This window comes from Lepisma saccharinum, chromosome 11 (assembly GCF_977018435.1).
Source record: "Lepisma saccharinum chromosome 11, izLepSacc3.1, whole genome shotgun sequence".
Lineage (NCBI taxonomy): Eukaryota > Metazoa > Arthropoda > Insecta > Zygentoma > Lepismatidae > Lepisma > Lepisma saccharinum.
This window is the reverse complement of record NC_139239.1, coordinates 46,477,144-46,497,140: the sequence shown is the minus strand read 5'-3', so window position 1 is coordinate 46,497,140 and position 19,997 is coordinate 46,477,144. Positions and strand designations below refer to the sequence as shown.

The following is a 19,997-nucleotide window of genomic DNA, read 5'->3' as shown; positions in this document are numbered from 1 at the left end:
GCCTGTGTGTTCGAAATAAATAAATAAATAAATAAATAAGTAAATATATTTTACACTCAATTTTTTCTATGCAATACAGTGTTTTACTTTGGCTATTCTGCTAGACTACACACTAACTGAACCTTATTTCTGCCATTAAACATAGAAATAACATTTCTTTCTGCTCTCTTGTAACTTGAAATGAACCGTGTCAATTTCCAGGGAGCGCCATTCATGCATGCTGCCCATGAATACAACGTTAAACACACAATGGAATTGTCTGACTTATTGTATCATTTATCTACACATTCTATTTTAACTACTACAAAATAAGTGCCATACGACTTGGTCCCCATTTACACAAAAATGGTTCACTTTTCGACAAAAGAAATGGCAACAAGGACGGGGAGCAGTAGGGCCCTACTGAATTTACAAGTTAAATTTCTTTCTTTGTCAGTCTCCCAGTGGACAATAGAAATTTAAATAAAAATTACACAAATTGCACGTGATATTTAGGTGCATTATATATGTGATCCTCCATCACCTTGCATGTCCAAATATCTGTGCTATCAGTTATTAATTGTGACTTTAAAAAAGCACATACTGTCCAAGTCCAATTTCTATTTACGAGTACATTGTTTAACTCATCCTCTCTGCCCCTAGTTTAATCATTAAGATACAGATGAGGTTGAACAATGAAGTGAGAACGAACATGATAAGAAAGATGCAGTGGGACGTCCAAGCTTTGAAGAAAATGTCCTTAGGATAACCACTCCACCACACTGACAGCTTTTCATACACTGTAAATCTTCATCAATGAGAAAATGTATGTTTTAATGTTTGCTCTATGCTCCATGTTTACCCTATGATTTTTAATAATTTCATTCTTTCAGATTGCACCCAATACTATATTACTAGGACTAACATGTTAATAATACATATTTTATTATATATCATCTTTTTTGTAATAATAAAATTATGACCACTTATTTAATGTTCTTCTTCAAATCTCATTCAAGATGAGTTTTGGATTTGTTTCTTTCAGAAACACAAATCGTTAAGTGCTCTTTACGCATGTTATAACAAAAATCAGTATTCATTTTCACAAATTCCTATTTTTTTTGGAGTTGGAGTAATTCGTTTTACTCTGCTATAATTACCAGTCTTGCTCAGATAGCCTCTCTTCTCTCTCTCTCTCTCTCTCTCTCTCTCTCTCTCTCTCTCTCTCTCTCTCTCTCTCTCTCTAACGACCCATAATGTATTTTTTGTTGTTGTACCATTGCACAATAACTCATTTGAATTGCAATATACGCAATAGTAAAGGGTACTAAGTGTGTCTGGTGTCACAACAATCAAGTGCTGACTTCCCTTTATTTAAGACATGCTATTAGCAATTCCAGTAGGAATGTAATAATATTGGAACCAAGGCCCAGAGCGAGCAAAACAAAGGCACTCAGTAAGTTATACAATCCAAAAACTATCTTATCTTCCTTCTCCTTAAATTTCAATTGCTTCCTATAAGAAGCATAATACTTAGCAAGTGATTCTTTTCTCCAGAACTGAGTTAAACCAGACTCCATACATGAATCTATGACCCTAGAGAAAGGTTCCGTAAACGGAGACCCACGTTTGAGGATGAAAATCAATGGTAGAGTGTTAATATTCTCTGGTATAATGTAATAGTACGGTGTACCATAAGAATCTGTAAGATTGTATGTTTGCATTGTCCCATCAAAGTACATATCCTTTATGGTCGTCACAGCAAATCTTCCTCTAAGCAGGAGTTTATAGTCCATGTCATCAGATATGACCCATCTCTCGAGTAGAGTCTTAATCATTTTGTCCTCGTGAAAGGAGAGCGTCTTTTTCGACATCCTTCTACCGTATATCGGCAAATTTGAATCAACAAGACCTTCCAGAGTGTAAATCATAGGGCGCTTCTTGGGATGTGTTGTGAAGCTGAAGAGAGAGCTTTGGTAGCCTGTGTTGAGAACCAAGGAACAAAATACAAATAATGCGAAGGTCAATCTGGAGAGTGAAGTGTGCGGCATCTTGCACACTGAAATTCCCAAAACAATAGACAAAATGTATAACAGAGTTGATTGTTGGTTGAAGCTCTCACTCTTATGAAATACAAACATAGCAATTACTGCGTATGAAGTTGCAATAAGTATCCAAGGTAACCACTGGTATGGAAAATACACATTCATCCAGGAGGGATAAGGGTTTAAGAAGGGAGCCATAAATACCACGTGGATGTAGAGTCTTAAATAAATGTCGTCGAAAGTTAAATGAGTGTAGCGAGTGCCCGTTAGAATTAGTATTGCTCCCCCATGCACGCCGTCGTATATCTTTTTCATATCCCCGTATCCACTTCCATTAGGGTATACAATCCCTGTGTTGTATGCTGCTCTGTCAGAAAATTTGCTTGTTAGCAATGAAAAGTTATATCTTTCAGAGAATGCTCCGAGCATTCCCCCATAAGCACCTGCTAGCTTTCGCCTTCCTTTAGAAATACCATTATTATCAAGAAGTCCTTTAAACGTATGTCCTGAAAAATATAAAGGACAGCCATGCAAATCCTTCACTTTGTCTGGGAATAGATTTTCTTTTGCCACAAATTCTCCGTTTCTCCATACATCTAGAAGCTTCTCATGCACACTAGTGCCGCAGTTGTCGCTGGAATATGGGAAATAGGTGTACACGAACACTGAGGTATTGTTGATATCAGTGGATTTTTTCACGGTTGGCTCATTTGCCGTCATTGGAACGACAACAATTACGTTCGTAATCTGCTTCTCATGTACCGCTCTGAATATGCTGCGGATGTCATCTGAAGTACTCTTGTCGTTCCCCACTACAACTATGTATCGTGCCTCGGGCCTCCATTTTACGGCATGTCTCATATAATAGCGCAGAATGACATGAATATGATATGCGTGAGCCAGAGTAATAACATACCCTACTTCCTGCCTAAGGAGAATCCATCCATAGGGCAAAGGACCCTCCGCATACAATGATCTGTAGGTATCGAAAGTCAGGTGCGGAGTTTCGAGGTTCCTCGAAATAGCTTCGATGAGATCTCCAGTTCCTACATGCTTCAGCAAAATTACACGTCTCGTCTTATTGAAATACATTGACACAATTTCACTTACGCATGATGCCAGGTTTCCCATTTCAAAACCGGAATTTACATGAATATCAGCAATTCCACAGCATGAAACACAGAAGAGCAATAGCAGAGCAAGTTGAGCCATTTTCAGACTATGGCGATTTCTGTAAGGAAAAATTACATTAAATCAACGTAACGATTATTGTTCACAGAATATAACTTACGGCATTGAGAGAAACACAAACTCAAATATTCATTGAAATCTAATGCATTTCTTACTTCATTGAGATATTAAATGCAGATACATGATCTTCAGATGAGTGTCAATGTGTGTTTTATGGTGGCATGTCAATTCCTTGTTTGTGTGAAAAGGTGATCTTTAATGCAAGTGAAAGCAAGTGCGGCGTTACTAGTTAGAGATTTTCGCATCTACAAAGAAAATCCAAAACACATTGTTACCTCACTCAAACGCCTTGTTACAAATCGAAATTGTAACAATATCTACAGTGGGTACATTGCCATGAATCTAACCTTTACTGATCAGATATATCATTTAGAAGTTTCAATACCGTTACACCTGCTTTTCCTTTCAATAAATGGACTCCAGTTCATTGCGTCGATGCAGGAAAGTTTGCAACAAAATGCATCACGTGTAAGCATCATAGTTCACTTCACGAAGCAACTGGGAAACCATTGAACCTACAGTAGCAACAGCCCCATTCATCAGTCTATTCAGCTTATTTATATAATTTTCTTATACGAGTAGTTCAAATTTTAGAATTTAACTTCGAATGATGTTGATTTGTGTCTCATTCGACGTCAAAATTAGATTTAAGCTATTAACGTCCAATTATAAGCATACTTAATGTATGGATAAAAACAAATGTTCATGCGAAAGGTCAGTCGTACACTCTTCTGAAGCAGATTTATATCTTATCAACTAATCGACTACTTCTAAGTGTAAAGAAATGGGGGTACAATGTAACCCCCCGTTCCTGCGCCACTGTCCTCTACCCCCTCCTTCCCCCCCTATCCTGATACGCGTCAGAGTAAACTAATAGAGCTCACCAAGAACAGTGATTCCATTACACTATTGCAAATAAGTGATGCATGTATCGCAGGAACGGATAGGTATTGACTTTGTTCTCTGAAACAATTCTTGCATGGATTTTTGTTGCCTTAACCCAGATTTATAAAAAAAATAGTCATTATATTTATGCTTGTCATATATCTTTTAATAATATATCTATGACATTCCTTAAGCGATGTTTTATGAAAATTTCAGGACATTAGATCATCTGTGAAAAATAGTTTTTTGGTACTTTAGTATTATACGGACTACCGGTTAGGTTAGGTTAGGTTGCTTTCCCAGAAAACAGACGGTCTGAAATCAGGTAGTCCGTATAATACGAAAAGTGCGAGTTCTTTAAAAATCATTACAGAAAGAAAACTATCCGGTTCAAGATTTTTTTTAGAATGAAGTAGTGTTGGACGCCAATCCCCCTTATGGAACACCAATGCCATATATTTTCTTGAAGGATTTTAAGAAACTAATTGTAGTGGAGGAATGAGAAGATTGAATGCAGTTGGAATATTCGGTTCACGCAATCCATAGCCTATGTGTTTCATTATACTGTCGAAGGTTTTGGGAAAGAACATGTATATGTTCTTATAAATAATATGACATAATAAAATATATTTCTACATTTTATTCAAGGAACTTGAAATATTAAAGATAGAGGAACATCTAATTATCTACGACCAACTTCATCTCCAGACAAAGCAACTTTTTACATAAATTTTATCTTTTAGATATCTAGAGATTGTGTTTTATCCTCCCTAAGAAATGTTTATTCCACTGTTACTCAAACGTTGATGGCCTACGTCTATGAAACAAATGTCTCCTGATTGAATGACAAAAATTGGAGAAGTAATCAGCAGAAGCTGGAAATCTATAGTTTACTCTTATGGAACGGCTAAATACCAATATAACGGGATAATTTTCTTTTATAACTGTAACGTTGTAGAGACTTTTGAAATTTAAGATATACGCGTATCTACAATTGGCTTGTTCTTTGTGAATAGTAGTTGGAAAATCATCTTTATCGATGGTTATGGGTTACACAGAGCAGAGTCAATCAGACACACAAAAAAGTGTAGTGAACTGGGGTATATTCACTTGCAACAGTGGCGGCGATTATGGGGGGCGAAGGGGGCAGGTGCCCCCACTTTTTGCCACTTCTTTCCACTTTTGCCCCAACAAGGGAAAGTAAACTGTCTTTGCCCCCTCCCCCCAGTTTTGGCACCTTGCCCCCCAGTTTTGGAACCCAATCGCCGCCACTAAATTGCAATATTCATAATTTTGATTCATCTGTATGTGAGAAACAAATAACAAAAGTCAACAATCGATATTTATTTTACCTCTGATATTTCAAAACATTTAAAGTTAAACGTAAGCCATTCGAGATACCGAAAGATCTATAAATTAGGTTGATGTTTCTCTCCACCGAATTTTACGTGTCTAGTTTTAGTTGATTCTGAGAAATCGATAGGTATTGATTAGTTTCGATTGTTGACTATAAAAAACAAATTAACAGCTAGCGATCGGAAGAAGGGTATCGTATAAATATGATAATTCATAGTTTTTTTGACACGCCAGAATTTGTATTTATTGCAGGGCCGGATCTACAAATCTTGGGCGATCCCGCAAAATGTTACCAAAAGCCCCCTCTACCTACCTACCTTTACACACACACACACACAAATATATATATATATATATATATATATATATATATATATATATATATATATATATATATATATATATATATATAAATTACATACACATGCATACATACACATACGCATATGTGCCTATGTGCGTGTGCGTAATTCTTGATCTCACGTTGACAAAGTCACATATGTATAAGAGCCTAGATGTTGATTCAAAAGTCCCTTAACTCCCCCTATAAAAAGTAATGGAGTTAGGCTGGGTACAATTGGTCATGATGGAAACAGGATAGGCTTATGGGGAACCACCTTGGTGTGTTCCAAGCGGACGTCCGCCATATTGAATTCAACTCAAAATTTTTAAATGATTGATTGATTTGGTGTTTAAGTCCACTTTATGCACAATAAGGCTAGTCGGGACTGGACCTACAGTTTAGAGTGGGACCCGAACCACTATATGCCTCCACCGGAGATCGAACACGGGATCCCTTGATTACAAGGCAACAACGCTACCACTCAATTTTTTTTTTAAATGAGAAGGGGGTGATGTGTATATATGACACTGTTTTCTCACATCTGGAAAATGATACATTTGTTACAATCATGCAGTCGTAACGTTTACCTGATTAATGATAGGTTGAAGAAACCTTCACCACTGCATTTCTCGAGAAATTCTAACCTGATTTGATTCTAGTCTGATTGCCACGCGGGAAACGCGGGGTGGGTAATCTAAGGGCGGAATTTTCCGGCCTTTTTCCTTGCATAAAGCGGCTCTTGGGCCCACCCAGTCTCAAATCAATGATACCCGGGGAAGGGGGCAAAGGCGACCGCAGCTTAGTGCTGATCACATCACCACCAAGATAGCCGACATCGGAAATAGATAGGGCTCACATACCCTAAATGTGTCTTCATGGCACGGTGCTATATGCACACGCACAGGGAACTTTACCTTTACCTGAGTAACTACGTTTATTTTTACATACGCATATATGAACCCTCTACTATGCCAATGGCTGAGCGCCGGCCCGCCCAGCACTGCGGGGTTTTGTGGCTTGTAGATCCGGCACTGATTTATTGCTAGCTGACTGACTCCGGAGATATTGCAGCATGTACAAGCGTCGTTCAAAGTTGGTCGAGACTTTTATTTCTAGGGAAAAAATGGAAATTCTTACAAGCACTAAAGTTGGTCAGTTTTTCAAAGTACTTCAAGATGGCCAGCATCCGTAACGTATATTGAGAACTTTTATGTTTAGGGACATTTTCATTTGTGCTTACCCATCCCTATCTATTATTCAGACCGATATTTTGTTGTTTCCACACTTATGAACCACAGTGCATAACTTGGACTCCTAATTTCTAGATAGCGTACATGATAATACCATATGATAATACTATTGACTTTTCTTAAACATTATTTGTAGTACCACAGATTTACTAATAAATATTGCAAAATTCTGTCAGGACATATAATAATTTTACTTTTTCCAGTCCTCATATAACTTAATCCATTTTCAGATTATTTGCATAAATTATATTAAAAATAAACACACATAATTAATCCAGTCCTTATGATCATTAAGAACATAAACCGAATATGCGGGCCATTCGTTTATGGGATTAACACTTGCATACTGAACCTTCTCTAAACATACAAAAACAAATAACTTTAGATAAAATCGAATTACACTACATTCTACCTACAGAGAAAATTTTTACTAAAGTGCATTCAAACAATTGACAAACAATTAAAATCGCTCATACGTTGAATGATACAATCGAACAGTTTAAAACTTTCCAAAGAATAAAATGGAACGACTTCTTTCTTTCGCCAATGGTGCCCACATTTTCACTTTCAGTCTGCATTTAGGCTTCTTTCCATCATTAGTTCCTCTTCTCTGGAAAAGGAAATCATATTGTAGAATGGATTTCCACACATTTACTGTAATCGATCTTTAAATAGTTGTAAAAAGATAGCGAGTCATGTGATGTTTTCAAACAAGATTATGTTCAGAAAACAAACTCGTTTCAAACGGAAGCAACAACTTGAATTACATCTTGCACTACTAATTAGAACGATTATATACACAACTTAAGAATGTGTACATAAACTATGTTTAAAGCTGTAAGTAGTTGAAATAGTTATTCTATTTGTTTGTCGTTTCAATAATTGTTTATAACGTTAATGTTTCATCTTCGATTAATATGTTAATTTAAATCCCCGGGACGCAAAAGTTTCATTTATGTCAGTGCAGTAACAGCCCCCCCCCCCCCTGGTGTTTACTGCCCAAGAATAACATAAAAGGCGTGCAATTAAAATACCAGATGTTCAAAATATACGTATCAGTCTACGAGGGTCTACTATAGAACGATACTTTCTTAATGATTTTTTTGGCACTTCTCTGCCAACCCCTGCATTGTTCACACATTGTTCAATTCCATAAAATGTCCTCTTCAATTTGTATATTTCCAATTTTTGTGCCGGTCCTGCATTCTCAAGAATAAAAATAGTTGCCATGACCCTCGTATATACAGATTCATAAATTACGAACACGTTCTCCCTGTGCTTCAGCACGACTGCGTCATGAACAATAATTCCCCAAAGTATCTGTTTTTGAAATTAAACATCAAAGGTAGAACTCACTCAGACTCAACTAGAAAAGCAGAAAAGCGGTTTGTTTCTTTTCAGAATCTTACATTATCAGTCCTCGTTAGGGTTGGCAAAATTTGTGTTTTTTTCTCGAAAAAAAAGTTTTTGTTGTTGTTTTAAACAGTGTTTTAAACAAGAACCGAAAAAACATGTTTTAAACAAATAAAACATTAAAAACAAAATGCCAAGAAGACATATTCTAAGAATAATTACTAATAAGGAATCTGTTAATAATCCAAGGAAGGACTATGTTCCTAGTTTTAAAGTAAACGCTTGACTGACTCCTTGAAATACTTATTTTTGTTGATCTTAAAAGTTTGATCTCGTATGTAGGCGGTTCAAAAAGCTTCAACTAATGCACAGTTGCCACGCCACACTCTATCCACGTGGTAGCTACTCTGTTTTCGGGATACAGCATTTTTTCGTGAATGCAACAAAATATCGACATTAACAACTGTGTGCAGTGTATTAAGTGAGAAACAAAACTGTTTCATCCATATATTTTTTTAAAAACACTTCTAAAAAAACAGCCAGGCGTTTGAAAGAGGCCCAGGGGTAGCCCAACTCATCACGATATGTTTCTTGTTAACTGATTATACATTTTCAGCCACTCAACAGATTTCTGTGCAGAATAAACAAAGTGACACGGAATGAATGAAAAGACAAAGTTACAAAACACGCAAAAAACCACAAACTATCAAGGATCAAGAATAAGAATGTGTTTTAAACAAGCCTGAAAAAAACATGTTTAAAACACATTGTTTTAAATGTTTTAAACATTTGTAAAAAAACAAAGTCGTGTGTTTTAAACATTTAAAACAAGTTGTTTTAAACATGCCAACCATGGTCCTCGTTCAGTTACATCCAAAGTCTGGAATGCACTCCCACACTTGCAAGGCAACAAAATTTCGAACGTTTTTACAACATGTTCTGTGAATTAGTGATCACAAGGTTCAGAAGCAAGGTAATGAATAACCAAAAATCTCGGCGAGTTTTGGGAAATTATTTTCCCATCACTTTTAACTATCATCAGTTTAATTAGTTTCATTTTCTATTTTGCTGCTAGTATTGTTTATATTGTCTCGTCAGTTTATTCTATTCTATTGTTCTTCAGTTTATTTGTAATTTTAAATGTTATCATTATTAATTTGTACTTTTTGTGGTACCAGCAAGACTTCACCTCGCCCAGCAGTAAATAAATTCAATCTCAACGGCGAAAGCAAATTACACGAAGTTACAGTTGTGTCTTCCAGAAGAAATTTTAAACAGGTGTGCTTTGCTTCAGAATTTGGAATATTGTGGAAATGTTTCAAAATGAGCGAAAGTGACTCTACTGTTGCAATTGGAGGATCATGAAGCTTCAAAATGCTTCATAATACACATTTCAGTAAGAAAGCATAAAGAAAGTGAATCCAAGACCAATAAGGATAACCTACCGCACATCTCGCTGTCTTCGTCAGATCCGTCTTCGCAGTCGTTGTTGTCATCACACACAAAAGCCGATGCAATGCATTTGCCATCCGTGCACTTATACTTGCCAACAGGGCACGCATAGGATGCTGTATGAACAATAGGGATTAGTTTCAGTAATACATTTGATATGTTAATTTAAATATGAATTTACAAATATTAACGAGCAATTCTTTGATGAAGATGATTACATACGTCAAAGGATTGGCAATTAATGTAATGCATAATGATATTATTTGGAATATTTCCACTCCAAGCATTTTAAAGATATTCGAGTGGTATACGACTTTTGAACCACCCTGCATAGTTTCATATTTAATATACGTACATTTTCAATAAGTATACGTTTCAAATGTATTTTATACTTTTTCCTTAGAATATATTCATTTCCAAATTCCATACCTGATTTATTTAGTATTATAAAGGAGCAAATTTTGGGTAAATTTAATCTTAAATATTTTTCTTATTCGGAAAAACACCTTCACCAAATGTTAGTATTATGTTGAGCCTCAAGACGTCTCACGGTGGTGCAACCATTTGGGGTTACAGATATCAAACTTTTTTTTTAGTTGTTTTTTTTTTTAAATTCAATTTTGGGGAGATTTCAGATAAAAAGGGGGCCAAGGCACCTTACGTGTTTAACAATTTTCAAACTTAATAAACGTAATAAATATGGTTAAGTTGTGTTGCTTCCGTCATTGTTATTTTGTGCCCCAAAGATGAGAAATTATGAAAAAAATAAATCTATGGGATTTATTGTAGCATAGGATAGCATTGATTGATTGATTGGAGCAAAAATGTAACAAACAAAATGGAAGAGCATTTATTTCTGAAGAAAATGGTTTTTGAATCATTCTATTTGGAATAAGTTATAGCGATTTTCATAAACGTCTGAAAACGCTAAAATCACCGCACGCGACTAATTAAAAATGGCCGCCAGATCTAAACGCAAGCCTGAAAATAAATTCAATTCGATTTTGAACACTTGAAGGATACAGAAATAAGTAATTAAATTATCAATATTTAAAAAAATGCTGATGCTTGGTCGAAATGGTACGGAATGACCCACATACATAATGTTTGAGTATTGCTGTAAAAAAAAAAAAAAGAATAGTTTAACGGCAACAAATGAGGATGACCACCACTTTTTTTGGGTCTAAGGTCATACACCACCGTTGAGCCGATACCAATGTGTCGGCATTGACCGATGCCAGGGTGTCGGTATCGGTTGGATTTATTTACCGATACCGGCCGATACTTTTCAGGTATTTTCATTGTTCACGTTGCACGCGACACTTTCGCAGAGTCTAATTATCGTAGAAGTTATGCAAACTTTGATGAATTTTGAACTATTCACGCGTATTTTAATATTCTGATGTAATTTTTGAATAATTTAAAGCAGAACACTAGTAAATTTGTGTGGAATTCTGACTCACTAATGTTAATAATGATTTTGAACAACTTATAAATGTTAACAAATTTGAAGCATGGGTATCCGTTTGGGTATCGTTTCAGAGTGGTATCGGTGTGTGTGTAGGGTTTGCACGCGCTTGTGTGTGTAAATAATTTTCACCAAAAACACTTATTTAGTCATCTGTAGTAGTGAGATTAGAAAGTCATTTGTATGTTCATTCTATATACACTATCTAGCCAAAAGTCACCGGACACCCAAGTGGAAGTTGCAGTAGTGTCATGGTCTGGAGCTGTTTTTCCTGGTTTGGGATGGATCCATTAGTTTTGGTCAATGGCAACATGAACAGTGGTGTTTATGAGGACATTTTAGACAATAACCCACATTGTGGCAACAGTTTAGAATGGGCCCTTTTCTCGATCAGCACGATAATGCCCCTGCCCATAAAGTAGGGTCCATTGCATCGTGGTTTCAGGACAATCCGGTGGATGTGCTTAGCTGGCCCGCTCAAGGCCCCGACTTGAACCCCATGGAACATCTTTGGGGTGAACTGGAGCGTCGGTTGCATGCCTGACCCACTCGACCGAAAACCACCCATGAACTATTCACGAGACTACAGTACGAATGGAAAAAGAATCCACCAGCAAGGTACCAGAACTTAGTGGAAAGACTGCCCCGAAGAGTAAATGCTGTAATAATAGCGAAGGGATGTCCGACATCTTATTAGTTACGTGGCTGGTGTCTTTGGAATGAAGAGCACTTGGTGTCCGGTGACTTTTGGCAATATAGTGTATATGTACCAACTAAAAACCTTAGGTAAAATTGAAGTATTCCTTCGCAAAGTAACAATAGCAAAATTATGAAATACTGCCCGGTGGAGGCACATTGTACAGTGGTTCGGATTCCACTTTAAAATGTAGGTGCAGACCCGATTAGCCTATCTGTGCATAAAGTGGACTTAAAACAGCAATTCATTACATTACATTACAATCCTAACGATGATAATTTCCTTACCTAGGCTATTGATACAAAAACATACGGTTTGAAACACGATGAGCCTATCATGAACGACTATAACATACGATTATTGAACCCTCACACTCGAGAGTGTGTCACAGTCACCATTGTTCTAGAACCAATGGCTGATACCACAACATTAACAACATACATGTTTCTTGTGCAAAGTTGAAAATTAATTGATAATCGATATCTGAATCCATTTTTCACTGTTACAGTTTAATATCACTTCAGTCGGTCAACCAAGGCTTCTGTCGCAAGCTTGAAATATCTTAGAATAACTGCATAATATCTTGCTATACATAGCACGTAATAATGTTAGCAAGGTTATAATATCGGACGCTCGTAAAAATCCATTCTTTTCAGGGAGCTACAGTAACAATTACCACGACTTTGCTACTTCGAAAAATATATAATTTTTCAGTTGTTGTACTTGCACAACTATATCATGTGGGACGTGCTCCAACTATTCAATGTCGTTTCAGTTATTTGCTCGAAATTGTAAGGTTATAAGAGATATGGGATCTTACAAACAAGTACGAAACATAATCGGGATCGTATTGGTAAATAAAAACTTTAAAAGAATTACGACATTTCCAGTTGATATAGCTGTTGCGCTTGACACATCATCAATATATAGCTATTATGAAGCACTTCTTTTGTTGTGTCATTAATTATGCCTTAGTTCTTACATAATATAGACATGGAATTGGAGGTCTTGCTTACTTAAATACAAAAATTATTGGTTTGATAATCGGAAATAACTTACGATGAAAAATGTTACTTTGTGAAAAGTTTCCTACAAAAGCCATTAGGTTAGTCAGGCGTTTATCCAGAATTTTTAATCTATAGGCGTGTAAGTTTGTATTTATGGGATATAAGGTAAATTTAGACCCAAAATGTGAAACATTTTAAGAGCCGTGTTGAAATTTTAGAGGGATGTTATGGGGTTGTTGGAGGTGTGTGGATAGTTCACTGACTGCAGCTATTAGTAGTGGGAAATGATGCAGTGTAGGTAACGGGTGTTCTCTTCTTTTTAGTAAAGAAACCAGATACGCGTCCGGTCGGCCCCCTGTCGAGCTACGTCAAAGATACCGAACTGGCGTTCGAATCAGGACTCAATTTTACCAAACAAGTGCCATACTTGCTCTCAAACTGTCCATTCGATCGTGTCCTACTTTCCCTACTGAATGCTAGAAGCATCCAATCACGCTCGTAAGTGAAACAGCTTAGAATCAAAGCACATGTCTCACCGCACATGGTAGAATCCTCATCACTTCCGTCTGAGCAATCGACGCCTACGTCACAAAGGTACAAGGCCGGAATACATTCTCTACTGCCGCACTTGAACTGGGAGTCTGAACACACAGGGTCTGCTGTTGGGGAGAGCAGAAATTACAGATAAAAAAACAAAAAAACAAAAAACAAAAAAAACAAACGAGTATGATGTTGTAAAATGTCTGCACAGAAAGTAAATTAATTAATTATCATATCATATTCAAAAGCATTATCACAATATAGAAAATATGATTGTATTTTACATCCCATTTCTGCCACTCTTGACTAATAACAACGAGGAGAATGATTGATGATAATGATGAAGAGGACACACACACACACACACACACACACACACACACACAGAGAAAGAGAGAGAGCGTCGAATAAGTCAAGACAGAACACATTTAACAGAAGTTCGTAATTGAAGTTAACAAAGTCGTTCCTTCTCTAACATTCTTCTATTCATATTAAAGTCGAAATCAACTTTTCAGTGTATAAAAAAAGTTTCCCTCATAATCAATGGATACAAATTTTAGTTTCGATAGAAGACTTTTTAAAAGTCACATACAGAATCTAACTTTTCACTTACTGCACATTTTCGGATCTTCGTCGCTGCCGTCTCCGCAATCGTCGTCTCCGTCGCAACGATAAATGCATCGAACGCATTTTGCATTGTTGCAGGTGAAGTCAGTAATGGCGCAGGAATGGTTTGCTGCAAAGTGCGAAGACGTGTTGTGATCTTAAACGTATGCAACACATTTGGTACATTATACTCATTTATAGCAAACTAATATTTCGTTCCTTGTTTAATATTTTCATGCAGAAATGTTAGTTGAATTTTCAGTCACTTCCTTCATTTTCTGTAGAAATGTTGATGAAGTATTGAGGAAGGATGAATGTGTTCGATTTAGGTTTGGAATAATTTAATATGGCAAAACGTTCAGGTCGAATTTTTGCACAAATAGGCTTACCGAGACTAAACCTGTAGTTTAAACTACTCAGATGTGACTCTCTCAGCTCAGATTATCTTGTTCCAGTTAACTTACAAACGACAAAAGAAGAAAATGTTATAAACAATTTGAAGAAAATATGCAACTAATAATAATTATAACCCCAAAAGGTAATTTTATAACAGAAAATAGGGAGTTGAAGTTCTTGGTTTCGTGATGCAATTTGTAGTTGATAAATGGCGAATTGAGACAGACACATTATAAGTGGGATACATACCTGATACCCAAGGTACTATATCAGGACTTTGAGAATCTGAAACAAAACATAACATTATTAAATTAACTATAGTTCAAATCACAAACCCTGACACCTTCTGTAAACAAAACCACCTGCATGCAGAAAGCATTGCAAACTCATAGAAGTAAAATAATCCACACGAAAATCCAGCGTTGTTACAGGATTCATTATGTAAGGTAAAACAATGGCAAATTTGTAGTATGGGATATGCTGCCGCAAATGACGTCTCACTTTAAACCCAATGTTCTTTCTTTTTTTACTTATTGCTTCACCTTTATGGTTAATTCTTTGCACCAGTAATCATTTCCCATAAATTTGGCTTATTTCTTTGAATATATTTTACTTGCATTTTTTAGACAAAATGATATAACATGGTAATGTATATTTCTAAGGTTTGATATAGATAGGAGTGTATTTGAAATTTGTTTGTACATTTTATGTAAATTGTATCTTATGTAAATAAAATATATAATGGGCATAAACAGCCATATGCATTGCTGTAAGTCCAATAAATATATTGATGATGATCAAAACAAGACAAAAAGTTCGTAAATTTATTGCGGTTGGAAACTTTGACAAGCATCCTAATAACGATTTTTGTTCCGCCAAATATAGTGCACTTCGTAAAATAACTTGGTGACATGGCAAGGCAAGATAAGTGTGAACATTTTGTAGTAATATAACTTTCAATGAGCTTAGAGATTTGTGTACATAATGATATTTTATAACATTGGTTATTTTCTAAAAATAATCATGTGAACAGCAAGGAAGTAGTGCAACTTAGTAATATTGCCTGACTTAGCCTTAGAAAAATAACATGCCGAGTTCTATGCGTGAGGGAAAGTCTCCGTTTACTCCGAGCTTGTTTTCAAAACACCAGCAAGGACAGCCTTTGAAAAGGGGTGAGAAACAGATTCTACTCAATATTTTTGTAACGTTCTGTCAGTAGTATCCTAAGAAACCAGTAAATGAAGTGGTTAAGTTGGTATCCCAGTGCAGTGGTGTGTCAGTGTCTGCAGTTTTAAGGGTTATGAAAGAGAGAATGACCGGGAGAGTAACAATGTATGCGGCTGCATATTCGTCTGATGTTTTGAGAACGGGTTCTCACATTCAGAGGCTCTTATATAAAATGAATAGGTGCGGCGAACTATGAGTGTAACAGCAGATGATTGCGGTCATGGATCAGCTGACGCGGAGTGATACATCGAATCGGTGAGACCGTTTGTTTACAGAAGGTCTCAGGGATGGTGATTTAGACCTTAGATTTTATTTACTCGAGTAGAGTGTATATAGTCTGTGGAAAGGTTAAGTAGGCATAACTATTTATAGCCTAATCATAAGGAAACTATCAAACCTTTCTATCTTTTAAAGTAAATTCTACACAATTATGATATTTTTTGATCAATATTTGGATAAAATAACCCTTCAAATTAAATTCCTTTGTTGAAAATAGCGTACAAAATAATGATAGTTATGTCTTCTCTTGCAACAAAGTAGTGTGTTGTACAGTGGGATCCACTAGTATTACCCGGCAAATTGTCCATGACTATTTTCATTAATTATTCTCTTGCACTGTATGCGTTTTTAAGCAATGGATTTTTATGTATGCTGGTACAGAAGTTGTCAACAGCTTGTTTTGAGTTTTCTTTTAATTCTTTAAGCTCTTGTTGGGTCAAATAAAGTGCACGAACATGGTGATGGACAATTTGCACGGTAATACTAGTGGATCCCACTGTACGTACATCTCTTGGATTGCAATATACATACATACATACATACATACATGTATATATATATATATATATATATATATATATATATATATATATATATATATATATATATATATATATATATATATATATATATATATATATATCAGCTTTATCCCAGGATCCCGGTACTTACACCGTGATATTGTACCCACTACTCCATGTAGGTCGTGTAACGATTGATAAATTTTTGGTAAATTACTTTTTATTTAAATTACTTTTCGATAGCCCTCGTATAAATTCTTTTGGAGTTTTAATCTTTTGAATGTACATTTTATCTTTGTTAAAATTGTAACGCAGTTTCTGCCAAGCGAAAAAGAACGCGAAGCAAGTTGCAGCTTGCATTATTTTTCTTTCTTAACAACAATGGGTTCTTTTTCGTTCGGCGCTGCGCGGGTTTGTAAATAAGTTTAGCTTGCATTGTGATTCTCGATATGCCTTTTTGGAAGGGGTAATTGTTGGATGCTAAAAATAACTTTTCAGTTTGTCCAAATCTTTTGTTGGGGAATAGAATTGCGCAATCCCGCAAGTATAAATACCAGCCGTTTCGCTGGCAAAATAATGAGTATAGCAGTAGATTCCGGAATCGTTAGGTGATTAAATCGCTTGTCGAGGTCCAGGGCTGGGAGAACACAGGCGTTGTGAGGGGAGTGGCTGGTCAGCTCTCCCTTCTACAATGTCCTGAGTTTTCCGTAAGCCACCTTTCTGGATTTGTGCTGGTCAGCATGATCCTTAAAGGGGATTTTGGCAGGCTTATAAATAATTTGATTTATACATATTTAATCTTAATAATTTAAAATTTTGATTCATAAATTCTGTCGAAGTTGGCACTGGTCAGTGTGACTCCGATATAAATTCAAGATATGCATCCTTCTCGTCTAGTTAATTTTTATTCTTAAATCATTATGAATTCTCCTGGTCAGGAGGTTCATTTAAATAAATTTGTTTCTTTGATACTTAAATCCGAGAGCATACCTCTGGTCAGAGGGTGTCTTTTAAATCTCGTAGCTTATATAGTTTACTTGTCCGTTTTTAAAGTCTGAGTATCCGGAAAGTTTATTGGTTTCTCTTATTTAGGTTTTATTTAGATGTAATTTTGAAACAGTTATAATAGGTGACCGGTCGAGTATATGTTTTTATAGAAATTCGTTTAATGTAAAATTCTATTGTTTTGCTTTTGCAATGTGAGTAGCCAAAAAGGGTAGACAGAGTCCCCTATTATGTTAAGGAATTCCACGTGGACATTTGTGATTTGTGGCCGAGATATGGCTTTGATATTGGGTAGAGAAAGGCTCCCCTTATATTTTGTTATGAATGTTATTGGAGGTTGGCCCTGAAGAGGGTAGTATACCTCATGAGTTCTAGAGAACATAATGCAGATGTGAAAATATGACAGAAGCACGAATAGATATTTACGGAAAGATGTTATGCAAATTTTTCTTTGGTTTTGGATAATTGAAATTTTGTCGATCATTACTGAATAATTTGTCACCTGTTTATTGAAACCAAGTTAAGCTGGGTTAGTTTTGTGATGGGATATGGACAATATATATATAAGAGAGAGCTCTCTGGATTGTATGTTTACTCGAAAGCAAGTTTCAGTCTATGTTACGGAAGTCATTTTTGAACAAAAATTTAAATTTTGGCATTGTAGTTTTCTCTTGATCAGAAGATTGTATATTTTTCTTTCAACCTAACCATGTTTGGATTTGTAAATAAATTTATAATCGTTAATTGGTATTTCCTTATAGCAAATTTGTCTCATAAGTATAAATTAACTGGCATCCTTTGGGTTTGGTGAGGTGTCCCGCCATCACTGGTCAGTGAGGCGGAGGCTTTATCAATCCAAAGGACGGCAGATTCGATTATGCTGATTTCGCTCGCGACTCGCATGCGTATCCTCACTGGTCAGTGGGATGCGGGTGCGATCACGATGGAGGTTCAAGCATGAGAATGGTTACCTTATTTTGAAATCTTAGATAAGTAAGCATAAATTTAATTTTAATTATATTATTATTCAAAAGCAGACCTTTACCCGAACTTTGGGATGCGGGGTCTCATGCCCCGCAGGAACTGAGCGTAGTCGTGGCATTTATATATTTATAACAGAAAGATATTTGGTAGGCAGCGACGCCCGGTCTTTGTCTGTCGAGGGGACCGAGCCGGTGTGTCGTGTGTCTTGGCAACGGCCTTGATTGTTGCAGTCGTGGCTCGACGGAAACAATTAGCAACAAAAGTTTTGACAACAAGAACGAAAAGCAATAATTCATAATATATTTTAATTATAATTCATCAGCAGATGGCAGCATCGACGCGCTACAATCACGAGCACTAATTTACTTTAGCCAAAGTCACACACTGTTCATGAAACAGCTTCACCCACAGTGAAATGAAAGTAGAGAGATCAAGGAATATGTGAGTACATACAGTGCACCAATGCTGCCATCTATTGCTGATATAGAAATTCGGAAGCATTACTTTACATTCTACCCTCGTAACTAACTTAAAAGTATTGATTCCGCAAGTATGGAAAGCTATGCGGTGCATACTTCCTGGTTCAAATCATGTTGTATTACTCGTACGATTCTAATGTTTCGTAAGAGGCTAAATAAATATAAATGTTTCCAAATTCTCTGTATTAGCTGTTTTCTTACTGCATATGTCCACATCTTCGTCACTTCCATCTCCACAGTCGTTGTCTTTGTCGCAGAGGAAGCTGCAAATCACGCATTTCCCGTTGTTGCAAGGGAATTCTGTGTAGGAGCATGACGTATTTCCTGGAGATAAAGAAGAATTTGCATTTATAACCAACAATGTAATGACTCCGAATATAATTCACGAATATACCTCATGAACAAATGCTTCTAAAATTAAGAATGAAACGTAATAGCTCCATTAATCATTTGAAATCTCACTTACGTGTATAACTAATTCTCTAAATTAATTTGCAAATATGGCCTTGAATTTTAGACGATATTGCACTCTTGTGTGGTTTACTCACCTTCGTGGCAGAAGACAATTAACAATAAGAGAATATTGAGCAATATTCTTCTCATTCTGAACTGCTGCAGCAATTAATGATGTTTGAAAATATTATTCTTCCTGTTTCACTTATGTTTAAATTTAAAACACAGTCCTGATAAAGAGATATCTCATCAGGCAGGAAACTAAGCTGGAAGCTGTGGGAAAGAGATTCCGTTATCGTCTCTACTTGCTGCAGGTTATTAATTACTCCATTTCCTCCTAATAATTATTTTAATAATAATAACAGGACGAGTCATATCAGGCCTGTAAAGTTGGTTGGGGGAGTACCTCCAGATAACTTGC

The 19,997-nt window shown here is 36.1% G+C and overlaps 1 protein-coding gene across 4 annotated transcripts; it reads right to left on the bottom strand.

Annotated features, from left to right (window-relative positions):
• Positions 1 to 1,189: 1,189 nt before the first annotated feature.
• LOC145994770 (uncharacterized) lies at positions 1,190 to 19,743 on the bottom strand. 4 transcript variants are annotated; one of them, XM_083131019.1, is made up of 7 exons: positions 19,672 to 19,743; positions 19,325 to 19,447; positions 14,878 to 14,913; positions 14,240 to 14,362; positions 13,623 to 13,745; positions 9,908 to 10,030; positions 3,112 to 3,255 (listed from the first exon to the last, which is right to left on the bottom strand). In XM_083131019.1, the coding sequence occupies exons 1-7, from the start codon at positions 19,724 to 19,726 to the stop codon at positions 3,239 to 3,241; spliced, it is 600 nt and encodes a 199-aa protein (XP_082987145.1). In that variant the 5' UTR covers positions 19,727 to 19,743; the 3' UTR covers positions 3,112 to 3,238. The 4 variants fall into 4 exon arrangements, with proteins under 4 accessions (XP_082987144.1, XP_082987145.1, XP_082987147.1 ...); XM_083131020.1 differs by lacking the exon at positions 3,112 to 3,255 and adding an exon at positions 6,178 to 7,719; XM_083131021.1 differs by lacking the exon at positions 14,878 to 14,913.
• Between the last annotated feature and the right edge of the window lie 254 nt (positions 19,744 to 19,997).